Raw genomic sequence first — 12,437 nt, 5'->3', positions numbered from 1 at the left:
ATTAAGAGAAGTCAAGTGGAGGAGTCTCTAGAAAAGGGCTTTCAGTCTCTATCACTGGCCTCTGACTACTGAATGTTTCTAACCGTGACTCGCACAAAACCACAGATGGAATGGATAGCTCATGCACTGGACGGCTGGAATGTGGGTCTAAGCTGAAATTTAATACGAAGAAAAATGATTCACACTTGAGTCCCCCCAACCTACTAGTAGAGGTCAGGGAAAGAGGGCTGAAAGTTACTTCACGGAACGAAGGTGCGAGGGATGGAGCTGGTGGTGAGCCAGCTCCAGGAAGTCGGTGGGGCGACAGGACAACCCAATGAGCTGTGTGATCTGAGGTTATGCTCAGAGGCCAGTAACCAGAGGACTGAGAGCCACTGCACATTTTCATCCTCTTTATGAACTAAAATTAAATGAAAATGGTCCCATTTGTCATAAACAGGGAAGTCCATGGTCCTCCCAGGGCATGCACTTGAGATGTGACAGAAGGTTCTGGAAGCTGGTCAACCCTGACATTACTCACTTCTGGTGACCTGTGGAAAGGAAAAAGGTGACAACACCAGAAGGAACTGAGAAAGCCTTATGGAGGCTGGCAAGGAGGGGGAGTCTCATCAGCTAGCCAAGATGTTATATGAGAATAAGGTTTAGATTCATCCTCTATTCAGTCATCAAAGTGATTTCCCTAAAACATAAGGCCAACCATGTCACCTCCTACTCAATAAACCCCAGTAGCTCCTTATGGCCTCCAGGAACACATACAAAAATCCTCCGCTTGGCATTCAAAGTCCTTCATAACCTAGCCCCACCCTATTCTCCAGGCTTCTTACACTCTACTCCCCAGCACATCCCCTTGGATCCAGTGACGCTGGCCTCCCGGCTGTTCCACGAACAAGACCCTCCATCTCTCAGCTCAGGCATTCTGTCTAGCTGTCCCCCATGCCCAGGATGCACTTCCTCCTCAACTCTACCTTCTGAGCTCTTTGGCTTCCTTTAAGTCCAAGTAAAATCCCATGTTCTACAAGAAGCCTTCCCATCCTCTCAATTCCAGTACCTTCCCTCTGTTAGCCAATTTATCCTATAGAGAGTTAGTTTGTGCATATGGGTTTTCTCTTGTCTCCCTCGTTAGATTGTGAGCTCCTTCAGGGCAGGGCCCATCTTTTGCTTCCATCCCCAGTGTTTAGCACAGTGCCTGGCACACAGTACCTGCTTGATGAATTTTTACTGACCACCAGAAAAGATGGGCTCTTGCCACAAGACAACATATACTTGGCAACAATCAGTAAGAACTGATTTTTACCTACTCTTACAAATCTCACCAAGAAGGCTTTAAACTAAAAAAAGGAGGTATGGCTTGTCCCTGGCCTGCCCATACAGATCTGCCCACGTCAAGCACAGCAGGACAGAGAAGCACCCATAAATCCCAGGAGAAAACATCCAAGAAGACAGCCAACAGAAAAACCCATGGCTTCCGATTCTAGACGTGGACAAGGAATGGAGAATATGCAATTTTAAAATGAGGAATCCTAGGGCAAGAAGGGCAAGGGGACCTTGTTCCAAACTAGAGAATGGCTCTGGAATAGGGTAACTGTTATGTCAGACCTGATTCTAAACAAAAAGGAGAAACTTGTTACTGAAGAATAAACAGGAACCATAGAGGCAAGGGATCATTTCACGATGAGAGAGGAGGAGGATTCCTAGGTAAAATCTGACATTAGGCCTGGATACTGGGAGAAGAAATTTCAAAGAATTAAGAGAAAGCATAAGGCAATGAGGAGCATAGGAGGGAGCACAGCATATCACCAGTTAAAAACTGGGCAAGAGAGATGGTAGAAAGGATCCCTCCGTTCTGCTTCCAAAATGGTCCAAGGGGGACAGAGGATTCCCAACTAGGATGTGGGAGACCCCGACAGTTCCCTGGCACTCAACAGTTAGCTCTTCCAACTACAATCCCCATGTCTTTTTCATAGACACCACAAAGAGAAACATGTGAGAGCAGATGTCTGAGGAAAGAATTTGGAAGAACATGCACATTCAGGAATCAAGAGGAGGAAGAGGAGCCAGCAAAGGAGGTATGGAACAGGGAGCAAAGAAGTGCAGCAGGATACTATCAGGGCAGATGTTTTGGGGAAAATAAGTTTCAAGAAGGGAATAGCAAGAAATCAGAGGCACAAGAAGGAAATGTGGCAGTGAGAGCACAAGGAGAGGTAGAAGGGCAACCCTGGGGAACAGCGGAAGGGAGGGCAAGGGCTTTGTTGGTGCTGGATTTATTTTTAAAGAGAGGGGAAACCTAAGCATGTTTGTGATCAGAAGAAAGGAACCAAAGGAACAGGGAAGATGCTTTAGTTCCAAGAGGAAGGAGTGGGAATTGATGGAGCAGCCATTCTTGACCTGGGGACTATAGACCCTGAAAGGGTAAATGGTTTCTCCTGGTCATCCTATGTATTTGTTTTTATGCATTTAAAAACATGGCTCTGGCCCACGAGGTCCAGGATGCCAAAAGGGCAGAGACCCCATGGGATAGGGCAATGCCCCCAGAGCAGCAACAGGGCAGAAGGGGATGGGATCAGAGCAAGGGCTATATCATGGTACTTGGTACATCCAGTCAAGAGGAAAAGCAAGCACGTACACATCTCCAACCAAAGCCTCTCCTGAAGGAGTTCCAACAGACCTGCTTGTAGGAGGCTCTGCTCTGCCAGGGGCAGAGGTAATGGTGCATTCCACTGTACTAATCATCACTGCCTTGAAGTCTTTACCTGACGGCTGAATGTGTTCTGTACGTGCATCCAATAATCTTCCACTGGGTCATAACAGTAGATGGTCTTGGTGAGCCCGCCAGCAACATAGATCAGGTTATTTAAGGACACAGCTGTTATGCATCTCTTGGCAATGGGAATCGTGGCACGAAGTAACCAAGAGTTAGTTTCAGGATCATAAGACTGAACCTGTCATGGTATGGAAACACATTTAATTAGGTTCCTGAGCCCTGGAGTAAAAAAAAAAACTTTCATAAGAAGCACCTGCAGAAATGAATTCTTGGCTTCTTTAACAAAGAAAGAAAATTTCAGAGTCAGACAGTTTAAGACATCTGAATAATGTAATATTTGTCCATCTGCAATAAAATGTTAGAACTTACTTAAAAGCGTTATCAAGATTTTTGGAACACCCTGTATATACAGTCTCTCAGGATACTGAAGGTCCCCAATCAGAAATGCTGCCAGAGTTATATGGAATCGCTTCACTGTTGTATATTTACTCCTTTTCTTTTCTTCTTTATAAATAGAAATGCTCATTGTGTGTGTGTGCATGAGCGTGCGTGTGAAGAATAAAACTTGACACATATATTGCAATGTATAGTTTTTTCACAAAATTAACATTTGAAAATCTTTCAAAACCAGTTTTCTTAAGCAACTGTAAGACACTCAACTCTTAAATCTGCCACTATTCAGAGAAATCCCGCTTTCTAGAGAGTGCTAATGATAGACAGCAGTTTTGTCCAGGCCCAATGATTATGATGCTTAGATGAATGATGTTGACTGTACTGCAGTTACACTGTATTCAACTAACAATTCTTTTTCCAAAAATGACAGTTCCCAGAAATATCATTTGGCTCTTCCTCCATCTGACTGCTGACAGATACTTTCTGCCCGGTGGAGCATGTGGTTTTCCAAAGAATCCAGTTACTCTTCCAAGGTTCTTTTGCTGTTTCCTCCCCTTCTAAAATTCCTCATAGTACTTACTCCACAGGCTACTTGCTCCCTTGCCTGCAAACCATTCGGCTGTGTTAAACAGCCAACCTGTTTCTTGAAGATAGATTCTGGATTCTGTGAGCTCTACATTAAGACTCAAATAACATATTTTAAAAGGATTTTTACACAAATATTTGACCAAATTGTCACTAGCAAACCGCCAGAGATGGAAGAGAAAACACTTGTCACCCCCATTATGCTGGGTGAATCCTCTGCAGAGAATTTAAGGAAGAAGATATGGACAAGAGGTACACAGCACTCAAAAGAGGGGAAGGGTTAAGTTGAACCCACAGACCCATCAAAGTCACCAAGCTAATTCCTGGCTCATTTTAGAAAAGAGTCATTCCACAAACACAGTACCAGAGAGTATTAAAAACCTTTCCTGTTGAGAATTTAGCTGGGATGTAGTAGTAATGGTCTTATATAGTGATTAATCCATTGATCTAGCTGACTCAGCAGTATTAGTTCAAGAGGCTTGCTTACTTTATCTGAGCAGGTGTTATCATCGGGCCCTCCGCCAATCACAAACAACTTGCCGACGCAGCTGGCCACCGCCGGGGAGCTCACGGCTTCTTTGAGGGGCGCCACTTCAGTCCAGCGGTTTGAAAATGAATCGTAACACTCGACGCTGCTGAGTCTGTTCTGACCGTCATAGCCTCCAACGACATAGACCTGTGTTTACAACATGCAGAAATTAGCGACATCTGGCTGATAGCAAGTTCAGCCAAAAGCCGCTATTGGCATTAGTTGTATATAATCAATCACATTTCCCCCTTGGAAAGCTCTCAATAACGATTAAGGGCCAAGATTACAGGAAGTTTAGCTTGAATATTTAAATTAGAAGTCACTTCATGTTATTTTAAGATGTTTTAGCAAGATCTTTTGCTTTTATATCACCTCCACATCTACCATCACCCTGCTCCTCAAATGAATTTTCCTCTGAACCATGCACAGTACCTCACACACAGTAAAGACTTGCTAAATTCTTGATTTGAAAACCTAGCACTTCTGAGATAAAATTGACACCCCCCCCCACAACCTATGGCATTTCAGGCCTTCATAATCTGGCACGTTTCAGCCTTCTTTCACATTAACTTGCTCCTTCATGCATTCTATGTTCAACTACATGTTTGACAGCCTAAAACCTCATTTGCCCAGGCCAACCATTTGCCTGGAATTTCCTCCCTCCTCATCTCTTCACTCAACAAAGACCCTTCTCTTCCCTACGAGGCTCATCTCAGGTATCGCTTTATCTCGGAAGTCTTCCCGAATTTACCAACTGATTAATATTCCTTCCCTCTTGAAATACACTTGTATTTATTTTTATAACCATTGTGTCCCCAAGCAGACCCTGGGTTCCTTGGGGGCAACAACTCTAGTTTATTCATTCTGTCTTTGTATCTCCTGAGCTTATCACAGTGCCCAGCACAGAATAGGTACTTATTAAGTGTTGAAAGGGAATTTAAATTATGTTTTGGTTGGGGTAAAGGGGAATGTAATTTGACTAATAGCGTGTATGAATCTGTTAGAGATAATATTCATAAGCAAATATCCCACACTGCTGCAGAATGTTCTGAGTAAATACAAAGAAAATACATCACTTGAGGTTTAGACCCATCTCTGACTAATTTTCATCAAGACAAGCTGTTCAGACCTCGGGAAATGGACAGGGAGAGAGAAAGCTCATCCGCTTTGGGTTACAATGCTCATTAGAGGGCTCTGACCAGGGCCGCTGGATCCCAGGGTACTCCCAAAGCAATCTACTCTATTGTAAACTCCTGAGAGCAGGGTCAGGATGGTATTTATCTTGGAATTTCTAGTACCTAGCACCCTGCAGAGAAAGGATGGAATGACAAGCAGAAATGAGAGATCGGCCTGAAAGATTTTAATAATAGTAAAAATGCTGCCTCAAGAGAGATAAGAAAAAGAGACAGAGATTCAATGACTTTTCCAAAACCACTTGGCAAGTCGATGGTACAGCCAGTCTAGAATCTGGGTCTCTTGACTCCCAACCCAGTGGGCACTGACATACCATCATCTCCTTTCACAAATGCACATTGTGTCTTTTCTCTTTGCAGATCCTTCCTTTTTGGGGGGCATTACTCTCTCTCTCTCCCTAATCCATCGAAACTTAAATGCCTCATCATGATTGTTCTTAAAGTATGTTTTAATTCCCCACAAAGTGACCACCACTGGGAGTTAATTAGGAAGAATGGCAATCTTTTCAGCAATGCACCAATTGGTGCTTCCATCCTGTGAGTGCACCAAGCTGGCCTGACTGTGGGTATGATTCACTCTAGGCTGGCTAGCCAACATGTTCCTGGCCATTCATATGGATTTCAGGGAACCTCAGGCCAGCACAAAGTCCCCGAGTCTGGTATGAATGACCCTGACAAGAGAACTTGCACAGAACTGGGGCTTAGAAACCAGCAGGCCTAATCCACCTTTCAATCACAGCCACAAAGACCAAAGGAAATGGGCCCTTTTCTCTGCTCTTCCACAGATTCTTCTGGATCACAATCCCAAATTCCAAAACTAATCAAGAGTCCAGGGCTGGGTACCGAAGGTCTGAGCCCTGCCACATGGCCCACAAAGATGGTGGTGCTTGTCACCTGGTGACATGGGGACTAGTATCACCTAGAATGGCTTTTACTGGGTAAGTCCTACATAAATCTCTGGCATGGTTCACCTTCAAACAAGAGTCTTTCAAATCCCTCTGGGTTCCCTTGTTGTTGTAATTCTAAAAATGTTATCAACCCTAAGAAACCTTGGTGGTTATTCTAAACCAATGCCTGACATAATGAAGCCATTATGATCACCAAACAATGTTTTTCAGCAGCTATGGATGAGAGGTCAAGGACTCTGGACTCAGGTCCCTGAAAAGAGACAAAAATTCTTGGGAAGAGGCCAGCCCAACGACGTTCCTGTCCTCAGCTTACCGCCCTAGAAGCTCGGAGGTATTTCCCCTTGGACCTATTGAGAACTCCTGAAGCTTCTCCCTTTCCCAATGAAGTTCATCACTGCTCAGCTGCTTATCAAGGGCCCCTGCACCTGCTCCATCCAGGCCTTGCCAGGCTGTTCTCCGGACTTTCTCCACAATCTCCCAGCCCTTTATTCTGAAGCCTCACTTCAGCTCCAGAATCCATCCACTGGAAGAGCCCTCCACCCCTTTGGTCACTCCCTCCCAGCTCTGCTGAGGGTTTTCAGGCCAGCCAGGTTTCATTCCCAGGCCCCCATAGGTACTTTCCTCTTCTCCATCATCTTTCAGGCCTTTTATATAAGGTTTTCCACATTAGAATTTAAGTTTCTGGAGGGCAGGGTCTGTTTTTCTACTTGTATTTGTATTCCCAATGTTTAGCAGACCTGACTTATGCACGTGGTAAGTGCTTGATAAAGGCTGGCAGCTTCACTAGTGGGGTTTCTTTCTGTGACTTCAATTCACAGAACAGAGGGGACCCTAGCGGTTCACACAGAGTCAGTGTCTACCCTTAAGTGCTGTTCTCTTGAGCCAAAGTTTCTCCTCTGAGAATATTTGTTTCCCAGGAATCTTATGAAAGAAAACAAGGTAACATCTGAAAACAAGCGTCAGTGTGAAAAGCCCAATTACCATGCAATAACAGAAGAACCTCCGTGGTGGGTCCGGCCAGCCCAGCCCCTTTACTCTGAAGGCCTCCCCAGCAGGCCCTCCTGTCCCCGGGGAGAGCCGACGCCCTCCTGAAAACTGGCTTCCACACCCACAAAGCCTCCCTAAGGGGACAGAACCATTACCATGTCCTAGAGCCAAGCACACTTGTCACCTTCCCTTCCTTGCTGCCTTATTTCACTATTCAGCTCTACACCCTAGAGGTCTTGGGCCAGACCCAAAGACCCTCACAGGCACTCTCTGATCCTGGTACTGTTTTCAAGCTTTCTAAGACTCAAGTTCTAGCGGGGTGCCCTCTGGCCAAACGAGCTTATGCTGAAACCCATCTCCACACGCAGAACTCCACCGATGCCTCCATTCTGCCAGCCTTCACATCCTAGTCTTTGGTCTACCATCTGCAGCAGCTTCGGCCCCACTGACAACCTCGATTCCTACATGCCCTCGATGCCCTATGCTATTCCCAGAGTCTGCTCGGACTCCTTTCTATCTGTCTTGAAGCATAATCAACAGAACCATCACTGAATAGTCAGCTGGGGTCATCATCTTGGGGCCTTGGAGCAAATATTCACCAAAGAAACTGCTCTTACCTTCCCAAGGAGGACAGCCATCTTGTGACGCCACCTGCCTTTATTGAGAGAGGCAACTCTGATCCAAATGTTAAGCTGTGAGTTATAAATCCACACATCACGGCTGTTGATTCTTCCCCCTTTAAAAAGACACAATCATATAACAACCAACTGCCATTTTTCACAGGGAGCATAGCTCGAGGGTGGTAAGGGACCTCAGCTGCCACCTAGTCCAAAACCCTCATTTAGAGATGAGAGGACTGAGGCCCAAGGCCTAGAAGAAAGCTGACCCAAGTCACCCAGGTAGGAATTGAACCAAGGTCCTCTGGCCCGAGCCAAAAAAGCTCCTTCCACCATCCAAGTTCCATGTTTCAGTTCTATAGGTATAAAGTAATATACCTATGGAAAGTTAATTAATTCTTTAAGCTCTGATCAATCCAACTGCCATCTAACACTAGAATGTCTGTCCAGCAGTTCCGATCTTACTCAGCTCCTAGTCAAGGTGCCTGAAATTCTCAGTAGTCAACTTACTGGTTTATCCATGGCTAAAATGCAGGTATCATAACTGGAAAGCCATATTAAATATATAATATTAATACATAACATAAAACAGTAATACACAAGCACTTATTAACATGGGTACGTCTAACAAATAGTTTTGGTCATCGAGTTTAAAAGGGGAAACAGCTGAATGTGAGATGATACCGTGTAAGAGATGGAGTCAACATTAACTACTTTGCCAAATCCCAGGAAAAACCTTAATTAAGGGAAAACATCTTGGAATTTTGAAGGATATAGTTGTAGGAGACACAAAAGGTACTAATTTCCCACAGGAGGTATTATACTCATGTAATGTTGTATTGGCAACCAAAAATGGGCTCCTTAGCACTTAGTCAACAAGTGCCCTTGACTAGTTTGGCTTTTTCCCCTGAACTGAATGCTGTTTGTATGTTGGACTGGAGTAAGCTTGTCGGCCCCTTCACCTTGCTTCCCTTGCTTAAGCTGATGGAAAGAACCTGTGCTTTCCCGGTCAACCCCTTCACTTTGCTTAAGTAGATTGAAAGAACCTGTGCTTTCCCCGGTGTACCTTACACCCCCGCAGAAGCTGGATGGTTAAAAGCAGCTCCCGTTGGAGCCAGAGGCGGCTACAGCCACAGCCACAGCTGAAGCAGGAGCTGCCAGTAGCAGAGCTGACCTACGGGAGGAAGCTGAACAAAGACTTCAGGCCAGTGGGTAATCTTTTTACCATAGAGGGGGAAGCATGATTTTGCTTTACGCAATCATGCTTCTCTGTAGCCTCCTGGTTACTCTTTCAAGGCGTACTTATTGGGCCTGGAAGCTTTTGATCAATATATCAAAATGGGGTTGCTGGTTCATGGGTTGGTTACTGTGGAGCCTAAATATATGTTTTGATTCTTCTGCCTTCTACTTTGAGAGTTTCTTATATCCGGCGGTTCCAAACCTTTCAGACATGTTTATGATCCTCTTTGAGATTATAAACTCTGCCCTCCTATTACAAATGTAAAGATAAAGTAACTCCAGATTCAAAAAGAAATTCAATAAATTCATAGGTGGGCAAGTTGTAACAAGTTATTATTAAGGCTCATGTCACGAAAGGAAAAAGAAACTCAGATCAGAGACTCATAGCTTTAGAGCTGGAAGGGATGGCGAGGTCACCTAGGCCAACATTTTACCGAGGAGGAAGCCAAGAGGCGCAGAGGGTTTATGTGTCCAAGGTCATTATCTAAGATAACATTCCCATGTATGTTAGAAAGCCTTAAGGGAAAGATCAAATGCCTTCAGAACAAAGTTTCCCAAGTGTATTTTTTGCTCTCAATTCTTGATGTGGATAAAGATCAGATTTTGTGATCAACAGCAGTTTCAATACAACTTCACAGATATTTAGTATTTTACTATGAGAAAGAGGAGGTGTCATAATTTTAAGTAAAAAGAGTTGACAATTTAGATAAAATATAACATGTTTTCTGCTGGAAAAAATCCATCCAAAATCAGTTCTCCTATCTAATAATATTTAATTTTAGAATAATAATTTAACATTTTGCTTTTTATGTTAAAATAGAATGGCTTCACTAAGGACATATAAACTCAGCGACAATGGAAACTGTCCTAATTGTAAATTGGGGATTGGGGGAAGTCTCTGGGATTTCACTGCTACAGAGACTCCCAGGGAAGGAAACAGCCTCAACCTGTGAAAACTGGCAGCTCTTCTGCTTCCAACAGTCTCAGAGGATTGCTTTGAGGGTCACATGGCCAGCATGTATTAGAGAGACCTGGAATCTGGCTTTCCTTGACTCCAAACTGGTTTTCTATCCTATCTCGCCTCTCAAGTATAAAATACACACCAGCACGCTAAAGCTGGAATGAGGCTGAGCAAAGTACTTCATTTCCAAATCATTGCCCTTACAAAACCAAGAGGAAATCTCCTAAGCATGGTGGGAGTCCCGACTTCTCTGGGCCTCCCATGCTCCAGCCCACTACACTGCGCTTCTGCCAGTCTCCTCACTCTCATCCACTGGCCCCCCCACCCTGGGGGGGAGGAGAGGGTTTAGCTGATGAGTGGTAGAGAGGAACAAGCCTCACCTTCATGGGTGTGGCCAGACAAGAGCTTTTTAAAGGTAATGTAGACAGAAGCTACGTTATTTCAAGTACATCAAATCAAGTATAAAAAGGCAATATATTTTTGGTCATGCTATAAAAAAGCTGCCAATCCTCAAGCAAGATTTGTCCCTTTGTTTTTAGTGGCTAAGAGGGATAAAAGACAAAGCATACAAAGACAAAGATGGCAAACACAACCAGGAAGCTTTAAAGAGAATTAAAATTTCATTTTTAGAGTTTTCAGAACAATTCTGGAAAACACAGGGCAACAAGAAAAGTTCAATTGTATGGGTATTCGCTAGTCCTTTTAATTTTCCTACTGAAACCTGTTTTTACACCATCTTTGTTTCCTGGCTTTCCTTGACTCCAAACTGGTTTTCTATCCTATCTCACCTCTCAAGTATAAAATACACACCAGCAAGCTAAAGCTGGAAAAGAGGCTGAGCAAAGTACTTCATTTCCAAATCATTGCCCTTACAAAACCAAGAGGAAATCTCCTAAGCATGGAGATCCCCAATCAAACCCAGAGCCATCCTTTATAATAAATAAAAGAGGGTGAGAAAAAAGCAGGTCAGCCAAAGTAACTGAGACACTGATCTTCCCCTTCCTCTGGACAGAGATCTCCTTCTGCAGGAAGCCTTGCCTGATCACCCCCAGCTGCCAGGGTCCTCTCCTTCTAACTTTGTATGTAGGTAAGCTGGCAAACAGTGTACAACAACATGGACACGACATGTTTCATCTCTATACCCTTACATATGTATACATGTATATAGATACTTTATTAATCATCTCTCCCTCATTTCGAATCCTGGGAGAGTGGGGATTATCTCCTTTTCTGTATCTGCACCTCTAACACTTAATATATGCTTGTTGTTGACTTAACAAGTCTGACAGCACATGCAGGGTTTCACACCCAGGCTCCCACCTCTACAAAGAGAGGGTGAGAACCTCATTTTAGGCACCTTGACATGACTCTGAAATGAAGGTAAGTGAAGATTGACTGATTAAATCATATCTTAAATTTTCTGCAGGAACATATTTAGAGGAATCCTCTAACGAATCTTTATAAGCTTTTATTTTATATTTATACTGCTTTTTAAGCAATGTTTTTTTTTTTGTAAAGCAAACAGTCTCTCCTTAATTCATGTTTTATACAACTGAGCTGATTTAAAAAAAATCCAGTTTATCTTGGTTATGGAAACACCTACTTGTCTTTCACGAATACTGTCGGCATGGGGCTGACACCATCTTTAATGATGCAGACATTCTTACCTGAGACAAGAATGTCGTTCCTTAGAGCGCACACCGCATATTCAGACTTCGTAAACTCTGGCAGCTTGGCCAAAGACTTCCACTCGCCAGTGACAGGGTCATAGCACTCGGTGTAGGGAAGATTAAAGCCCCCAACTCGCTCACATCCTCCGACGACCACAATCACCTCCGAGAAGCCGGTTGATCTAAACGGATATTCAAATGGGGCACAAGAAATAATCATGACTGACAAACAGAAGTAAAATGTGATTTAGTTTACCTTCAAGTCTGAAAATGTACTACCCGGGTTAGTGGACACACATTTATTTGACTGCTGGATTCAAGGGAAAACCCAGAATTAGGAAGAATCAGGGATGCTAATTTTTCCACTGAAAATTACCCAGAATGCACTAGACCTGAAAGTTTAGAAACTCTGAAGACAAACATGAAGCAGTCGGTCCCCTGGAAATACTTGGTCAATTTCAAATCAAAGAGGGCAGTGAGCTCAATGGACATTGTAGAAGATGGCCTGAGTTCACTGGGGTAAAAAAGGGTGTGTCTTGGCTGGTGGGTGAGTGAAAACTTAGATCAACCCGTCAAACCAAGAGGGAGTCTCAG

General features: G+C 43.8%; 1 protein-coding gene across 5 annotated transcripts in view; it reads right to left on the bottom strand.

Annotated features, from left to right (window-relative positions):
* KLHL24 (kelch like family member 24) overlaps nucleotides 1-12,437 on the bottom strand; it is a 45,310-nt gene that overhangs the window by 7,517 nt on the left and 25,356 nt on the right. For all 5 annotated transcript variants that reach the window (XM_036768524.1, XM_036768525.1, XM_036768528.1 and 2 more), the window contains 4 exons: nucleotides 11,841-12,025; nucleotides 7,974-8,092; nucleotides 4,227-4,415; nucleotides 2,751-2,939 (listed from right to left, as the gene is read on the bottom strand). In XM_036768524.1, coding sequence (XP_036624419.1) covers nucleotides 2,751-2,939; nucleotides 4,227-4,415; nucleotides 7,974-8,092; nucleotides 11,841-12,025 — 682 coding nt within the window. The remainder of the gene's footprint in view (nucleotides 1-2,750; nucleotides 2,940-4,226; nucleotides 4,416-7,973; nucleotides 8,093-11,840; nucleotides 12,026-12,437) is intronic.

Source organism: Trichosurus vulpecula, chromosome 7 (genome assembly GCF_011100635.1).
Source record: "Trichosurus vulpecula isolate mTriVul1 chromosome 7, mTriVul1.pri, whole genome shotgun sequence".
Taxonomy (NCBI): Eukaryota; Metazoa; Chordata; class Mammalia; order Diprotodontia; family Phalangeridae; genus Trichosurus; species Trichosurus vulpecula.
This window is presented reverse-complemented; position numbering and strand designations above follow the sequence as displayed.